Raw genomic sequence first — 18,868 nt, 5'->3', positions numbered from 1 at the left:
TTTTATAAATTCAGCATTTAGTTTCTTTATTTATTTAAAACAAAAAAAAAAACTTTCTAGCTTAAATTTCTGATTCTTTTGTCCACAAGGATCCCAACACTTTTTTAGGAATTGATAAGGGTTATTAATTGAGATGTTCCAGGCAGGGTTGTTGGATTCTGTGAATTATAAGAGATGGTACAATGATAAAGCCCTTTCTAATAGAGAAATCACTTATAGCTGTATTTCTTCAGATCTCTATGTATTTATTACTGCTGAGACTAATCTGAAATTCCTTCTTCTGCCCAGTGATCTAATTCCTAGTATGTCAAAGACTTGGAATGGAATTTAATAAGAAAGTAGGATCCTTGTGCCTTTTTTGTGGATGGAAACATCTTCAGTGTGTTTGTGCAAAGATGACATTTCACAAAGGGTTTTTGCCAATGTAGAAGAGTTTGCAGAAGAGTTGATGCTTGGTGATCACATACGTGCCTTTGAGATTTCCAACAGAGGCAACTCTGCATCAGTTTAATGATAAGCTCACAACTCCTTTGACTGACACATTGCCATTGTTAGTGGTCTGCAGCTGTTAGTGCCCCTCTGCCTAGCGTGCATTTCCCAAAGGGTAGCACTGATTGCATGTTGTGTCTTCATTCAGGGCTATGGAAGTGGGTCATGAGTTTTGGTGGAATGTCTTTAAAACTTTCTTTTCCTAGGCCCGTTTAATGTAACCTAATCTTCTTCAGCTGGTGTTCTTGTGTAGTCCAAATAAATAAAAGTATGTGTTGATTATCTTTGCTGTTAAGAAATTAATTTCATGAGAAGTCACAATTCTTGGTGGAGAAGCAGAACAGGACTTTTTTTTTAGCATGCATCATATCTTTTTAGAAAGAGGGATTTGGGCCATCTTTCCTTGTATTCAGTCATACAACCTCCTTGAGGAATTTGCTTACATACTGAAGTAACATTTGAAAATATTTACATCTATTTAGCTGGCTATAGTGTGATAGATGCATTTCCTGTCTCTTTCAGTGTAAGCATTCTGCTTTTCCTCTTCTTTCTATCTCCTCATTCCTTTCTTTTGTTTGTTTAGTTTTTCCTCAGCTGGAACTAGAAAAATAGCAAATATCACATGATCAGGCCATGTAATTCTTTGAACCAAAGTTTGGAAACTTCTGACAGAGCTGTAATCAGAGTTCCTTAAACTTCTGTCTCAGTGTTTCTTAACCCACACTGTGCTCCTGGTACGTGGCTGGAGCTCCACGTTCAACAAGAGGAGGGTTCATTGGCTCATCTTGTTTCCGTAGTGTCTTGCACTCAAGGAAATTCTGCCTGTCAAAATGACGTGATGATCATGACTCTACTTATAAAGTCAGATGTGCAAATATGTTTTTTCAGTCCCTTGCTGTTAATGGTGTATGGGAATTAACTACTATGTAGGTGAAGGCTGCTGCTGTTGTTAATGTCCTCTGTTGTTGTTAATGACTCTTCTTCCTCTGACTGAATAGCAGTAACTGAAGGAGAGTAAAAGATCTGCATCACCAGACCTGCTAATGGTGTCCTCCCATGCCTTTAAGTGAACTGGTAGTATTTGCTGTGAGGTTAACAGTCTGTAATGAAGGGGAGAGTTGATGGGGCATGCACTTTGTCATCTGTCTCTTTAACATAAGTCCTTGCCAGTTGGGAAGGGAAGGCTGGTTTATGGTTTTGTTTCAGGGTTTTCCCCCCTCAAGTGGAATTTATTGCTTTACAAGCTTATGAGATACTATGAAAAAGCATATTGAGGACTGGAAGCTGTCTATTTATTAGGCTATAAATGATGTATAAACCAAATACCATTCAAAGATCTGTGACCCTTTGTTATTAATTAAAATATTAAAAAAAGTACACTCTAGCCATTCTGGTTGTGTCTTCATTAGTGACTTGTTTGGAGCAGTCCTGCAATTTTGAAGCAAATCCCGTAATTGTTTCTTACTGTATGCTGATTGAAATGTAGTCCTGGGTTTATCTGGGGGAAACTAAACTGAAAGCTTTATTCCAGGAGTCTACAAAATGCAACAATATTTAATTGGGGACATAAGAGTCCAAACTAGAACTTGGCCTTTTGGCCAGCATTGAGCCATGTACGTATGGATGCGTCTGGCGCAGGGAATCTCACTGGGATCCTATCTAAAACAAAATGCCCTCAATTTTGTGTGGTGTGATGTGGGGTTTCAGTGTTAACTGTTTTGATTTAGTGATCTGCCAAATTACTTGCTGATATTATTTCATTGTTACTTCATAATAACCACTATGTTTTATGTGCCTTTCATTTCATGTTCTCATCTCATATCCTATTCATTCTTCAGGTATCATGACATACACTTTGTAGAGCTGCTGTATAGGTGTAAGACTCAAGTTATTTTGGACCAAAGAGAAAGAAACCCCAGGATGAAGGGACAACCTAGAGAGCACATTGTCAAAAAACTCCTTTTCCTTGTTTTGGATATGTATAAGTACATACATTTTGTGTGCAAGAATAACAGCAAGAGAAATCAGTCCTCAAATAATCTCAAGCAGTTGACTTTTTTCAGTTTCTACAATTCACAATTTAAATTCCATGTTGAAGGAAAAGCAGCAAAATCTGTCTCTTAAAGTGTATTTTGTAATATTCAATTACATGAGCTTAGTTGCAGACATTTTTTTTTAGTAGTCCAAACACTGAGTTTGTATTACTAATTTTTTTTAAATCGGTTTAGATTCCAGTCCTATGAGGATGACATGCTGTCCTTGATCAAGACATGATGAAGGAATTAACCATGGTGACGTTTTCCTATTTGAGATTAAAAGAAGACGGACGTCTGCCAAATGCAAGCAGAAGGAAAAATTTTGTTACTTTTTCTAAATCCTCTGAAAGCAGCTGGATTTTTAACTTATCCAAATTGTGAAATTTTGTTAAGATTGATGTCCACATAACAGTGTAGAGAACCACAGAAAATCTTAATTCAGGATGTGTGCTAGTCTCATAGGAGAAAAGTCAGAAAAAAAAGTCAGGAAAAAAAGCAAGAGTGCATTTTCCTTTTAGTGAAATAAATTCCCTTTAACTTGACCCTCGTGCAGGCACTTGTTTAAAAACTGCAGATGTTTACAGTTACTGACTATGAATTGTTTCCCTCATTTACTCCGGATAAATTTATTGTCTTACTGGTTTTTCCTGCACAAAATCTCAGCAAAATTTAAGGGACCACGGTGTCATCTAATTATATTCTTTCTGCTGTCTCCACTAGCTCTTTAACTACCTCGCTCAACCCAGCTGATGCTTTCACTGTAACTAGGAGCATGAGAATCAGGAGCTGGAATAATGTGCTTGGACCTGGAAAATGTAGAGGAGATTTGCACCTTTGTGCCGTAAGAGTCATGATAGCCCCGCCTGGCTTACTGCAACAGCTTTCTGTGTGATCGGGATAGCCGTGTTTTCCAGGCACAGTAATGGAGCTTGTGAGATGAAGCTATTTACTAGTAAAGCACTAAGAAAGTAATATTGTTTGGTTTGCTGCATAGTTCTTGACCCATCTGTTGTAAGCAGCATTCAGGATTATAAAACGAGAATCAAACATAAGCTCTTGTAATGCTGTGCACCATGTTTTGCTAATTTGTTAGGCAGCCTTTGCAGAATATGATACTGCTTCTTCCATTTGGAAATAAGAAACATAATCAGAGAAGCAGCAATATATGCAGCAGTATAATAAGTACATTGTCATCAGATAAGAAGGAGATGCTTATTCATCCACTTCAGTTCTGTACACATTTTTTTTGTTATGGAATTGTGTACCTACTAACAGCAGTGTGATTTTTACAAAGTTGGATTTGTTCGAAAAATGTATAGTTCTCTATGGGGCACTTCATGCGGGATGTTTTGCAGTCTGATTTACGGAAGAGCAATCTCTGCGAGATCTGTGAATCTTGCAGGAAAAAAACACAAAGCAAATGTATATATCTACAATTATGTTAGCTTGGATAGCTTCATGTGGTAGCAGAACGGTAGGCAGCAAGGCTGTATCCCGCCTTACTCTAAATGTTTTGCTTTGAGTTACACCTGATGTAGCACATTATCATTATCAATGTGCTGGCAATGACAGTGTGTGCTGTGTGGTCTGAAGCAGTTGAAGCAATAAAATGTGCCCCTAGATAGATTTAAAATGTAGAGTGCCCATTTCTAGTTTTCTGTAGCCTGCTGGCTCAATATGTGGCTAGAAGAAAGGAGATGAGCAAATGTTGAATGATGCGAGATGGCAGCTACAATTGGCTTACAAGAATTGTTCTGCCTCTGGCACTCCGGATCATGAACTTCATCACATCCAAGAAATGTTAACAGCTCGGCCCCTCAGGCTTTAGCAGCTCTTGACTATCTTTGTGGGTTTTGTAATTGACAGCTCCACCATCAGTATGCGGCTCTGATTGGCATTCTGTGCGACTCAAATGCATGAGGGTTTCAGCCTACTATTCTTTTGCAGAAACACCATGATGGGCATCTGAGTGACATTTTAATTTGATAATGAAAGCGCCATTAAATCAGAAAAGAGAAAAATGCCTGTGTTTGTGGCACAAGATATTTTGTGTGACCACTGAGGTCATTTGAGAAAGGCCTGCTCTTGAAATAGTTATACAAGTTTGCCAGCAATGACTCACTACCGTGGTGGCTGCAGATAAAGTCCAGTCGCTTTCTACTTGTTTTTTAAGATTTTGCTATTAGGGGTTTCTCTATGTTGCTTAAACAATAAAAATCCAGCAACACTTAAGTTTGCATGATAAAGATTAAGATTTCCCACGTTTCTTCGTATCTAAAATGTTGCAACAAGCTGTGATCTGTACACTCTGCTGTCCCTTTTGACTATGTCAGAAGGGGATATGGTTTAGCAGCATTAAAACCTTCTGTTTTGTCAGCAACAGGCCTTTCCTTCCTGTGCCTAATTCTAAAGACAACCTGACTGGAGTCAGAACACAAATCATTCAGTGCAAGTCTTCAGGATTCAAACTTCTAGATGCTCACGTCTTAGATGCTTTCTCATCTTTCTCATTTAGAGATGTGTATTATAATGTCACCTATGGAAACCAAAGTTGTGAATTTGGGTTATGCTAGACAATGTTACACCTGTATCTATCTCTCTATGTCTATATAATATATTTAGAGAAATATAAACTTTGCTGTAAATAAGTGATGGTGTGAATAGCTAAATTTTTTTGTTCTACCATCCTATAGATGAGGAATTGTGATAGTAAAATATATACAGGAAATCTGTGACAGAATTAGAATTGGGTCCATGTTCTTAAGTTTTTTCCAGTGCTTTTCATCTGCAAAGGTCTGAAGAAATGATATACTTTATTTTCTCCAGTTCATTACCTCTTCCAGCTGTTGAAGGTTTAGATTTTTATTCAGCAGAAATAGATTTTATTCTTTAAGAACTACAGATTTAGGAGGTTTTGTAGTGTATGCAGCTAATTGTAAAATCAACTGTCCATCTATTGATCACACAGTTGGAACTGGCTAGTGATCTCTTGGGAAGTAACCCCAGGATCAGTACAAGAAGGACAGCAACTATCAGTTCAGCATGGTGTTACTGTCATTCAGATACGTAATTTTGCCAGCTGGGGTTCTGTTTGCACCACTGCTCACAATCCCACCAGGACCTTGTCTTCAGCTCAGGGGTCCACTCATTTGAAACTCTCTGAATCCATGCTCGTTGCAGTTTAGCAGTAGTTTGCTAGTTAAGTGATGTTGGTGATGTACATGTTGGTGATGCCTGGAGAAGAAAACGTGGTTGTGATAATAATGGGCTCTTCAAAATTATTTTTCTGGATCTGCTCTGTGGATCTGTACTGTCATTTCATTTGACTCCTACTGTTGACTTGTAGGAAAAAACCTTTCATTACTTGCCTACTGCTAACAAAATGGTGTAATAAATACGGTATTATTGATTGACTCTTTGCAGTAGTTAACACTTGCAACTTCACTGAATATTGAGCATGTAACTGTAAATGCTTTTTTTTTTAAAGGAATATTAATATTTCTCATACTGTGACTGGCATTAAGGTATCTAATGTTACTTGGAAAGCACAAGTGAGTTAACTCTTGTAATGTTTTCATGAAATGGATGAATATAAAAATTTTGCAGGTGGTGAATAGGAAAATTAAATGTTTTCCATGTGTTATGGTTTAACCCCAGCCAGCACCATGCAGCCACTTGCTCACTTCTCCCTGCCCCCCCCCCTGCTCCCTGTAGGATGGAGAGGAGAATCAGAGAAAAAAGTAAAACAGTTTAATGACTAAAAATATAATAATAGTAATTAAAATGAATATAGCGAACTAGAGAGAGAAATAAAACCCAAGAAAAACAAGTGATGCACAATACAATTGTTCACCACCTGCTGACCGATGTCCAGCCAGTCCCTGGGCAGTGATCTGCCCCTCCCAGCCAACTCCCCCCAGTTTATACACTGAGCATGACGTTCTGTGGTATGGAATATCCCTTTGGCTAGTTCGGGTCAGCTGTCCCGGCCGTGCTCCCTCCCAGCTTCTTGTACACCTGCTCCCTGGCAGAGCATGGGAAACTGAAAAATCCTTAACTTAGAATAAGCACTACTTGGCAACAACTAAAACATCAGTATGTCATCAACATTATTCTCACACTAAATCCAAAACACAGCAGTGTACCAGCATGAGGAAGAAAATCAACTCTATCCCAGCCGAAACCAGGATACCAGGTTACTCAGTAGATCTATGGTAAAAGTATGTACTGGACTTAAATATAGTTTCTGGAGTTGCTAATCTTGTTTCTGTACAAAAACTAAATGAAAAAAACCCCAATATTCTAAATTTGGCCCCAAAATCACTAAGCAAGCTGAATTAAGACGCATCTCAACAGAACAGCAGCCATGTCATCTGTTCCAAATACTGAAAGTATGCATCCCTTGATGATAGCCTGTCAGAACTGCTCAGCAGTTTGTTTCAAATGCTGGAAAGGTATCTTCTAAATAATACTCTAAATACTTTTCTATAATTTTAGCTTTGATCTTACTTTAGAAAAATAGCCAAAGCAAAGTGCTGTTTGTTTTCTTCCTTTTGAAAGGTTGAATTCTAAAATGATGTCTTGATATTTTTCTTCCATGAGCTTTACTTTCCTAGGTATAAAAATCTTTCATCAAAACTAGTAGTTTAGTGGTATTTCAGATATCTTTAACCCTATCCTTTGTTGTTCTCCTGTGACACTATATTGTGACAAATGAATGCCCATCTGTGTTTGCTGTTATTCCTCACAGCTGTTTTTCAGGAAAGCTATAAGGAAAAAAAAAATAACTTGGGTGGTTGCAAAAGCCAGTTCATAGCCAGGAGTAGTCCTGACTCTCTACTTATCTTTTCACAGGCCTCCAGAATTGGCATCAAAGTATGCAAATTTCTCTGAGGGAGTGTGCAAGCCTGGTTATGCATCAGCGCTCATGACTGTCATCTTCCCAAAGTAAGTAATTACTGTGGAGTTTTTTCCCCTCTTCCCCTGATGACTACCTATCCTTCAAGGTGGGTGATCTGCAGAAATTGTCTTGAAAAGTGTCATTATTCTCTCACTTGATTGGTTCAAGGGGAGACCAGTCTTGAAATACTGGGCTATTTGAGTGGTCGCTGGCAATCGCTTAATTGATTTCAGTCTGACTAGGAGCTTGCTCAAAGAATAGAGAGTTCTGTGTGTTGAATAATGAAACAAATTATATTGTCAGTGCATGATACAGATGTGTGGTCAAGCTCACTGGTGGTCCCAGGTGATGCAATCCTTAGGAAACTTCAGTCATGAAGTGACAGATTAAGTTATCTGGAGTAGTAAAGTGTGTTGCTGGTTGGTTTTTTTGGTTTTTGGTTTTTTTTTTTTTACTTGGGAGAACAGAGTAAAGCATTCCTCAAGTGCCTGGAGGCTTTGCAATAGTGTTTTCTAAAGAGTTTAAGACACGTTAACAAGTCATGCATCTTACTGTGTTGAGAAGTTATTGTTAGCTGAAGTGTTAGTTTCTTCGGAATTGGTTTCCCTCTGAAAGGGTGGAAAGTTGCACTGCCATTTGATAGCGCTCAGAAATGAGGAATGTAATCATAACAGATCAACCAAAATTTACCTTTAAATTTGGCTTATGGCTTTCTCTAATGCACCATGTGGCTTCTGCATTTCAAGAAGTTTGTAGAATTGCTGGAAGACAGTTCAGAAGACAGATTGGCAAGAACATTATATTGTTGAAGCTCAAGGATCTCAGTTTGGTTCATCAAATGGAAAATTTGACCGAATGGTTAATTTGACCTTTGTACAAGCTTCTAATGCATGTGGAAAAAATGCTCTAGGGCAGTGATCTTTTTGGCAAAAAAGGTTGTGGACTTTTTAACACAACTGGTGCTTTTCTAAAAGATATATTTTATTTCTTTTGAGGAGGGACTTTCTGTGACTTGCACATATAGAGGTCAGGTTGGGTGACCATGGCCTTCACGCCAAGCCTGAAACTGGTGGTATCTTCTTTCTTTGTTTTTATTGGCAAACATGGTATCCGCAAACTTTAAAAATTAAAAAGAAGAATCTGACATTGCCTTGTAACCACAGCCAGGCCTTAAAAACAAAATACTAAGTGTTGAGACTATGTTCTCCATCACCAGTGTAAAACAAACAATTATCAGTATTATCTTCTGTGTGAATTTTGGAACTCTGGTTAGAATATAAATAAATACTAGAACCGAAGGTAGATACATTATCATTCTCTTCTTTTAAGAACTTTCTGAGTGCTTTTAAATCTGTGTTTGTGTACATATTAAATGTAAATAGTATAGAAGATGAATATAAGGTAAATTAGCTGTGATGAGATGTCTGAAGCTAAAGCCTTCCTTTCTTTATACAGCTGAAACCTAACTGCCCTTTACAAGGCTGTTGTTACATATTGATTCTGCAGAGATAAATCATATACACTGAAGAAGAAAGACTGTGTAATACAGTTAAGGCCAGAAAAATACCATTAATGGTCCCTTATCCTAATTTGTGTCATGACACAGGACATGATGTTTTCTTCCAGTACATTCATCATGGATCACAGGCTAGTGAGCTTGACTTAAAGATTTCACTTGATGGAAAATCTGGTAATAAAGTGCTATATTATTCCTATGGATAAATTCATTATTGCAAAAATATTAATTTTATTTTCATTTTAAATTTATTTAAGGCTTTGCCTTCAAGGAGGTTTTTTGCCTACTAGAATCCAAAGTGTTGCTTATTCTCTCACTCAGTAGCTACTTACAGATCGCTGTTCAGTCACTTTTTGCCATTAGCTAACTGCATTGACTAATACCACGCAAAGAGGTAGTAACTTGTCTCTGGTCTAACTAGGTGGTTGTTGTCTTGTTCATACATTGAAAAATCATAGTCATAGTTCTAAAGACAGCATCTCACTGAGGATTTATGTTCAGCTGCTTCTCTAACATGAACCCTATATGTCTAACCTTACTAAGGTAGACATTTTTTTTCAGGATGTCCTTTAATTCTTAATTAATTGAAGTCAGTGTCAGACATTTCATTATTTTACCTAGGAACAGTGTAAGGATGGCTGACCAGCAGTTCTGCAAAGAATTCCATGCTACACTTAAGATTCTTTCTCTTTTGAAACTTCTCTCGTACTCAAAGAACTACGCAAAGTTAATATTACTAAGCCAGGTATCATAGTGTAATATAGTTAGAACTCCTAAAGTCCAATTAGCTTGCCTGTTGATTTAAGAATTTGGGCTGCATGATTTCTTTTATTTTAGCTTTTATTTTCAGTTGCTCTTATCATTAGGAAAACATCATCTCTGCGGCTGACATTTTTCAGGCTTGGTCTTTGCCATAAAATGTGTGGTTTTGTTGGGTTTTTTTATTATTTGGATAAAGCTGGTTTGGCTGTTTTCAAGCATGAATAAAATGAATGTTTTCCCATTCTAAAGGTTCCTGTCTTTTTAGTGCAATTTTAAATGTAAATAGGCAAAATAAGATGGAAATAGTTGAGATGGAATAGATATTTTTCAAAGGATGTAACTCTTGTTGGTAAGTGCTGCTTTAATGGTAAAAATGTGAGTTCAGACTTTACCAAGCACAAGCAAGCACTAGGTGGATTAAAGAGCAATATCCTGAGAAATCTCAAAATGTGGTTGCTGGTAAGGAAAGACCAAATGGTGGGTTTTTTTGAGGTCCTTGTTCAATCAGTTCTCATTCTAGCAATGCTTGATGCCTTCATCAATAATCCTAGCTGGAAAAAATCCTGGGTTAAGTGTGCAGATGATAGGCTTACTGGAGAGTACTAAATAAAGGATTGATTACTTTTAGAGAACAATCTGGATTGCCTGATTTAAATGGCCACAGTCCAACAAAATATATGTTAATACATCCAATATGAAATAAGACATCTGGGAGGAACAAATGCAGCTTATACCTTCAAGGTAGAAAAACCTCTGTCTTGGAAACAGGCACAAAGAAAGCTTCATGTAATCTCAACAAAATACCATAGCTGAAATGCTGTTTCAGATTCATATGTACACACGTACGTTCATAAATTTTGTGTGTAGCACTGGCTTAAAATTAAAAACCTAAACTCCCTGAAAACCCCACAACCTGAGACTTCTGGAATACTGTGTCCAGTTTTGATGGTGAAAGTCCGAGAAGGGAGAGGAAACAGAGATTGAAGGAAAGCCACAAAAATGAACAAGGACTGGCTTAAACAGTAAAGTAAAGTAAACAAGGCTCCTAGAAATAAGTCATCTTTCTGAAGCAGGAGTTGTATCCAAATGAGGAGAATAGGAAAGAGCATTAACTTTGACAAGTTAAATATAGACCATAATGAAGTAGGCCAAAAAAATGTTGAGGAACAACTTTATAAAGGCGTAAAAAACCCAAATAAAGCTTTTTGTCTAACTGTCAAAAGCAGAAAGCCTGCCAGAGATCCCGATGGGCTGATAGATAATCATAATATTACATGTGAGCTAAGGCAAGGTAAAGCCATAGCAGAGAAGCTATTTGCATTGCTATTCACTGCAGAACTGTTCCCACATGGAGCCTTCCTTTCTGGGGGACAGGCTGGGGGACGTTGACAGAAGGTTGACGTTTTGGAGCAAATCAGCACAATGAATTGCTAGGAAAAGTTCTCACTTTGCGAAGAACTCAGTGGTGAAGTTGCTGAGTTACACACAGTTGCGTATAATCATTGCTTAAATTGGCCTTAGAATGGAAGAATGAAAAGCAGTAAATGTGTCAGGCTTTTCAAGAGGGGCCTGTGGAGCATTTGGGAAACTGGAAACCGATAGTGAGCCTGGTTTCTGTATTAGGCACCTCGGTAGAGATCATAAAAAAAGAATAGAATTAGTGTTCGGTCACAGGACTAAAGGTGATGATAGAGAGGAGTCAAGTTGTCTTCTGCAGCAGGAAGTCCTGCCCTGTAAATCTGCTCATGGTGTTTGAATGACTGGATAAGCATTTGATAAAGGTGATTTAACTAATACAGTATGTCTGGATTTCTTTAAAAAGCAAAACAACAGCAAAAACCCAACCAAAAAAATCAACCAAACACATGGTGTTTTAAAAACTGTTGGGAAATTAAACTGGTGTAATCCTGTAGTGGTTAGGTAGTGACTAGGTAAATATTGGAAACTGTATGGAAAAAAAGTAAGATTGGACAGCACAGCTGTGTTACCCCTGGATTCCTCTGGAGAACATGTGCTGCGATCTCTGCTGTTCCAAGTGCTCATAAACTATCTGGAACGGAGGATGAATAATAAAACACTGACACATTTTTCCAGGTAGCAAGACCAAAAGCTGACTGTGAGGAATGTCAGAGGGATCTCACAACACGAAGTGATGGGGCAACAAAATAGCAGGCCAAAATCAGTTCTAATAGATGTAAGGTAGTGTTTGTTGAGAAGATTGATCTGACAGCATATACCTAATGATGGACTTAGTTATGCTTTGTAAATCTGGAAAGAGATCTTGGAATTACTGTGGATGGTTTTGTGACTTATTGACCAGCAATGGTTAAAAGACCATGGACATATTGGGAGATAAATGCAGAAAACCCAGGAATATGTTATGACAGTGTTATGACACTGTATAAATACCTCTTACACTTCTATCTTCAATAACACATCTATTTCTCTTCAACTAATTTTGAAACAGATCTAGAAGAATTATATATAGTGGTAATAAAGACTAAACAAAAACATGGAGCTCTTTCCATGCACAGGAAGGTTGAATAGACTTCAACTTTCCAGTCTGAGGTAAGCAAGCAGAAGGTATTCACAAGTATGTGTAACATAGTGAATGGTATGGAGAAGATGTTTAGGTGATTGCTTCTCTCACCACAAGATTTGGAGGTATTAAATGTAAATATTGTGCACCAGATTTAAAATAAACAAAGGGAAGTGCTATTTCATGCTATTTCCAGTTATATTTTTCTGAGAATGAGATCCATAGTGGGTAAAAGATTTTAAAAAATTAAAAAGCTTGACAGTCTGGTTCTATTGACTGTAAGGATTCAGAAGCAGGCACAGAAATCTCTTAAGTTACAGGAGGCTGGAACCTAAGTTGATGTTGAGGGCAGAGTGTAGCTTTATATATTCCCTGTTTCCCAGACTTTTTACTGAAATATTGGCCAATGGACACAGACATCAAGTATTGGACAAAATGGACGTTTGGTCTAATCCATTGTGCCCATGCCTGTGGTTTTGTTTTGTTTGATTCTGGGTTTCTTTAATTATTATGCCTTAAAAGCAGACTGGCATAGCTTCAGAAAAACATGCTGTAATCTGAATCATGACAGCGGCTCCCCACCAAGAGCAATGGACGCATGATCTCAGAACTGCATCTCAGTGTAGGACCTGGCTAGCTGGGCTGCATCTGCTGCTCACTGTAAATGAAGGGAGTTACCGAATTTTTCACTTTCCAGGATAATACGATTCTGCCTCTTGCAAATCTCCCATCTCCCAACAGTAGATAATGACTCAAAGTGCCTGAAGTAAGGTTACTGGTTTCGGAATGACACAAAGAAAATGACAAGTGGTAAAATGGCATCAATAGGTCAGTGAATTAGACTACTATGTTCAGTGAATTAGACTATTTTTAGTAGGTCTGAGGTCACCTACAAGTCTGGAGCTAATGCTTTGACCTTTTTGTAGAAGGCACTAACTTGTGTTTGCAGTGGTAACACTGCAGTCTCCTGCCTGTCTGGCCTTACTGTGGAAACGATGTTGCCTGTGTACAATTCTTTCTATGCCCTATTCTTTATCAAATGAGAAAGGAGACCTCTGCCCACGGTTTGCGGCTGACATGCCAGCCTGGGACAGTTCAGCTACTGACAATTTTCCAACCACAAGCCCTTGTAAGTTGGCAGCTAATACTAGAAATTAGAGGAGGCGGGAATTAGAGAGGGAATGTCTGCAGCCTGCAGACTTGTGAATCTGAGTTTGGAAAGAGAACATGGTAAACAAGTATTTAAAGAAAAAGAATACCTGAAAGGATTTTGGAATAAGGGGGAAAGGGAAGTTCAATATACAACAAATCTATAGGTGTCATGACCAAAATAGTGAATTTAACGTTTGTGATTCAGATACATAAGACTATTTTTAGCACCAAAGATATGATCATAAACATCTATTTCTAGTTACTTGGTGCTAAGAAATAGTCTTATATGAATCACAAACTTCTTTAAGTTAGTTCAGAAACAAAATCAGTTTGGTTTGTTTGATTATTCTGGTGCAAACTTTCTATCGATTAGCAATTGGCATTTTCTTCAGTCTTTGGGTTTTTTGCTTATCTTTCAGTACCGCAGCCTGTTCTCCACTCTGAGGAAAACCAGCTCTCCTGTAAACTCTTCTGGGCTTGTATGTTCATGCTGAATTGTTTCTCTGTACATAAAGTTCAAAAATTTTTTAAGCTTTCATATCAGCGGAGAATGCATAACACAAATTTATGCCAGCTGTAGAAATTTCAGTGGCTTTCTTCTGTCATTCTTTCTGTCATTCTGTGGTTTTTTTTCTGATGTTTATAAACTCCTGTGTATTTCTCCACTTCCACAGGCCAGTTGTGTATAGCTGGGACAGCTCCGGAAGGACTTTCTGTAGAGTGTACAGGGTAGACTCCTGTCTCCTTGATACCAGAGCTTGGCAAAATTTTCTTGCCATTGCTGTCTTGCAGGTATAGTTCATGCAGCTTTTATACTTTAGGAAAAAAAGCATTCTTGCATGCATTCTCAAATGCAAATGGGGAATAAGGGCTTCAGGTGGAACTGGAGCTTTAGTAGGGGTCAGGATAATTTAAAAATGTGGTCCCCTCATCCCAAATACTTCCCCATTCATTTCCATATCCCCTTCCAGGAAGCTGTGTCTCTTACAATAAGCACACAAGAGCATCTTTCCATCCCACACTTTCCTGCTTTGTTACTTAGATATTCAGAAAAAATATTTTAAATAGAGAATTTTTAACCCTCTGCTTAGAACTGACTTTATTCATGTTTGGCGCTCTTGGTGCCTCATGAATTACTGCCATACTCAGCATGGGCTTGTACTGAAGTGACAGGGCATGAGCTCAGTGCTTAGAGGCTGTCAGCGCAGGTGATGGCTGCTTCCTTTGTGATTAACTATTTAAGGAGAGCAGAGGAATCCAAAGGATGGCAGCTTCATGTGGTTTTTGAGAGCTCACTGAAGAAATAGGCTGGATAATTAGTTTGCTACTGAGTACTGCTATGGGAATTTGAAACTCTTTCCTGCCTGTAGCGTGACCCATCTGCTGCATATTTTGCGGTCTCTTCAGGTGCAGTGGGTAGCATCTCTTAATTTTGAAAGATACATAAAATTGTGTATATATATATGCTGAATTAATTACTGATAGTAGGGCATTTTCTGTCTTCTAAGTACATGCATAATGTACATCTCATTTTGAAATACACTGAAGTGGTTCATTTTGTTAATTTGAACTCTGAAAGTGGCTTGTGTGCAATGAGAGCAGACACTTCTTGAGGCTTCCACTGAAGTCAAGAGTCCCTGCATCCCAGACGTTGCTGTGAGAAAGACTTTCTGCTTACCTTCAAAATGAGATTACTTCTGTTCTAGGAGCAGAGAGTACTCAAACTGCTGTCCCTTCTTTAAGCCCCTCGTTCTGTGCTTGTGCATTCAGGAATAGTGCATGATGATGGCGGAGATTGTTTCAGAGCTCAAAGTTACATTTTGTGTCGCAGTAACTGCTGTAATCACAGCTCTGTAAGGAAATTTGTACATGCCAGTGTTTGGGGTTTGGGGGTGCTGGAGCGCTGACCTGGAGTCTTTATCACAACTCCGCTCAAATCCTGTATCTTGCTTATTCTGCCTATCCCCGCAGCGAAGACAAAGGAAGTATTTGTTGTTGCATTACTGAGGTTTGAATTTGCAGGGGCAAGTTGATGCAGGTGTATTTTCTCCTGGGCTGTGCTGAACATCATTAGCTTCCCTCAGTTCCTTGGTTAACTCTGACTAAAGGTGTTCAGGACTCACAGGAGGGGAAAGGAGGAATGAAAGAGGAATTGACAGTGCCCTGGTTGGTTAAGCCGTCAGTGTTTCCCATTGCTCCAAGCTGTTCAGTGCCTGCCTCATGCCAGGGGCATCAGAGCATGCCACTGCTCACGTTTACCTCCTGTCACCTCCTTACCCTGTGTTTTGTAAAACCCAGGCTAAATAAACATGCAAGCCAAAACATCCACGCTCCTCAAATCACTTCTGCTGTCTGGGCAGCACCTCCCCCCCCCAGAGCCACATGGCTTTTCCAGTAATACATCTTCCCATGCGGTCTGCTGCTGACCCACTGTCACTGCTGACAAAGGGAGCATTTTGCACTGCTCTACCTTTCTTTCCTTGTGATTTTTATGAAGTAGTGCCTTTTTTCTCCCTTATATGTTGGTTCTGGAGTGAAGATTTTCTTACTTTTTCACTTCTGCAGTTAGTGTGTTGGATATCATATACAATTTGAAGGCACTTACAAAGAGGATTTTTTAAAAAATAAATATTAATGTAGATTGTGAGTGACAAAATTGGGTCAGAGTATACAACAGGTATAATTCCTGTGTTTGTTTTATTGTCACGTGCTCATTTGAGAGACTTAAATCTCTCACACTTCTGCTTAAAGGTGAAAAGTATGTTATCTCTCAAAATACTTTTGTCACAGCTGGCTGTACTTTAGTGATGAACATACAGTACAGTCTGTTAGGAGACATTTGCTTTTAGTGTTCAACCTAGGATTGTTGTCTGAGCTGTTGTTACTATTTATATCTGGGGCAATTGGATTGCCCTTCACAACACCATGACTGCTTCAGTCCCTTCCACCTGCTTCATCTGCAGGAGAAAGCTGGGATTAAGAGGCAACATTTGATAGCTCATGTTCAGTGTGTTGCAAACCTTTGGTACCAAAATGGTGGTAGCCAAAGTGCTGTTTAAAGTGTGGTTGAATAACTAAGTTTCTGTGACAGATTCCCTGCATTCATTTTTTTTTGTAGGGAGCAATGATTGGGAATGTAATTCCAGAGATGAGCAGATGAAACTGTACAGAGAACTTCATTGCTAGCTCTTAAATTCATAGCACCGATTAACCAGCTGGAGCTCATACTTCAAAAGCAACTTCAATGGCAACAGCTCATTTCTGCACTCTGGCAGCCTCTGAAGATGTGCATGCTGCTACAGTCAGGTGGTATAATATAAGAGTAGATTTTTAAAAAAAAAAAAAAAAAGGCTCGGGTTCAGCATCTGCATCCCCTTTTCTATGTGGCACTGTTCATTTAAGGAGTTCATGCTGCCCCTTGTGCTGCTCCACTACTTGAGTTAGCATAACTGCCTGTGGACAGTGCAATAAACTGGTGAGTAAAATAATCCATATGTCCAAACATGAGTTCTCCCTCCCCCATCCATCTACTTGCTTTGTGCAAAATTATTTTTAATCCAGATCAGTTCACTGATCCAGTTTATGGAATTACCAAATCATTACACAAACCCCGCCAAGGGTGCAGCTTGGGAATGAAGAGCTAAGGTGTTGGGACTGCAAAAACTCCGTAAGCCAGCCTGGGCACCAGGACAGAGGTATGGGGAGCTGTTGCTTAGGAGGTAGGGATCTGGTTTCACCTTCAGTTCATGCAGGTTGTTCTCTCTATCCCATGTTGTCTTTTTAATCTTTAAAAAAGTGTGCAAAGTGGTCTATGCAATGTGTGCTGGTCATGACAGTAGATTCTACATCAGAGCCATTTTTGGAGCTGAAATCTTTCATGCTTAACCTCTCCCAAGAGTTTAAAAAAAAAAAAAGTATGTGAATCCATGTGATGTGCAGGCTTTGTGCCTGAAAAGTTTGTCTTCAGATTCCTTTTCGTGACTTCTGAATTAAGTGAGACTGTTAAGATGAAAGCTGGAATATGGGCACATGGACCTTTCTGAGCGTGTGCCTTTCTGGCTTCAAAAAAGGTGCAGAGCATATGCGCTCTCAGTATACTGCATCTTATGCCAGAGTGGGAACAGGACGGGGTTTTTTCTTTTGTTTTGCTTTTTTTTCCAGAATACTACGGTTATTTCTAAATTGTGAACTTTAACCAAAAAAAAAAGGGACAGCTTTGCAAATGTACAAATAAATAAATATATTTGCGTGAGCAGGATGATTGTAATAGAAACAATAAACTTAATCCATGCCACCAAATAAGCATATTTTATTGTGCATGTGTGTTTGGGCTCTGTTGTTGTGGCCCATCTGCTCTAAAGCTATACCAATAAGAATGTTTAACTTTCAGGAAAAATCTTGCAGCAAAGATTGCTTGAGGATCTAAATGCATTTGAGTGAAAGAAAATATCAGTGAGCATGAAATGAAACAAATTAAAAATATTAGTGAGCATGAAAGTTAAGCAGTGTATGTCATATTACTGTGGTTTTGATATGCATATCTTACCTTCTTTTCTTTTCCTCAAATCCCCTTAAAGTGTTTTGGAGTATCTCTCTTTTATTAAAGCTCTTGCCTTTGACCCTCTGAAGGTTCATCTTTATTGGTCCAGCCCATCATTGCCCCAGAGTTCCACAGAGTTCCCTGGTATCTCTGAGGCTCTGTTTGTCACCGGTGATTTCCTCTTGCCATAGAAAAGTGTGCAGCTTCCCTCAGAGTTTTCTGAATTGTGTTCAGAAGTGGATAATTGTGCCTTCTGAACTCCCTACGGGTGGTTTTTATTGAGTTTCCTATCTTTGAGTAGATTTCAAGTCAATTTATTTTCCTCTTCTACCTTTCCCTCCTCTCTCTGTGTCACTTTGTTCTATTATTGAAATGTTTCAGGAGTGTCAGTGCATGCAAATGTTGTCACTGAGCCAATGTACATTGGCTAAGTATATGGATGAAAAGCAAGTCTGATAATTTATGCAAGATTATTAGGCCAAATTAGAAACAGTCTGGGGAACCCTGCAACTCTACATTAGGCAAATTAAGGTAAAAACTGGAAAGATTAAAAATTCTCTTTGTAGCAATGTGAAAAGTCACTTGAGAATGTTGTTCAGATAATACTGTAGAAGCTCTGACTCCACTACAGCATGAACAGTGTAAGCTCTTTTGGCAATTATCTTCTCGGTACCTTTTACTATAATTCTGAGCTAACTATGCAGCAAAATAAAATCCATAAATTAACTGCTAAATACTGTAGAAGCAACACTGTAACTGTTGTAATAGTGTCAGGGATCACAGTAGCTTGGTGAAGTTCCTGTAGTTTCCCAGGGTCTCTTGCTCACTGGTTCAACCCAACCTGAATCACTTGTAATGCTGCAAACCAAGGCAAGAGCATTACCCCATACTGCAGTGAAGCTGACTGCAATGGGATGGCCTATTTCATGAGTGT

The 18,868-nt window shown here is 38.7% G+C and overlaps 1 protein-coding gene and 1 long non-coding RNA gene across 10 annotated transcripts in view; both read left to right on the top strand.

Annotated features, from left to right (window-relative positions):
* ST3GAL3 (ST3 beta-galactoside alpha-2,3-sialyltransferase 3) overlaps positions 1–18,868 on the top strand; it is a 205,134-nt gene that overhangs the window by 79,439 nt on the left and 106,827 nt on the right. For all 9 annotated transcript variants that reach the window (XR_012629841.1, XM_074876235.1, XM_074876241.1 and 6 more), the window contains one exon: positions 7,380–7,472. Coding sequence is in view for 8 of the 9 variants with exons in the window: in XM_074876235.1 (XP_074732336.1) it covers positions 7,380–7,472 (93 nt within the window). In the remaining variant the exon portion in view is untranslated. The remainder of the gene's footprint in view (positions 1–7,379; positions 7,473–18,868) is intronic.
* Positions 14,109–16,745, top strand: LOC141946461 (uncharacterized). Its single transcript, XR_012629842.1, has 2 exons — positions 14,109–14,186; positions 16,513–16,745. It is a non-coding gene; the product is annotated as an uncharacterized LOC141946461 (long non-coding RNA).

The sequence above is a fragment of the Strix uralensis genome, chromosome 8, assembly GCF_047716275.1.
Source record: "Strix uralensis isolate ZFMK-TIS-50842 chromosome 8, bStrUra1, whole genome shotgun sequence".
Taxonomy (NCBI): domain Eukaryota; kingdom Metazoa; phylum Chordata; class Aves; order Strigiformes; family Strigidae; genus Strix; species Strix uralensis.
Note: the sequence above shows the minus strand (reverse complement) of the source record. Positions and strands in the feature narration are given on the sequence as shown.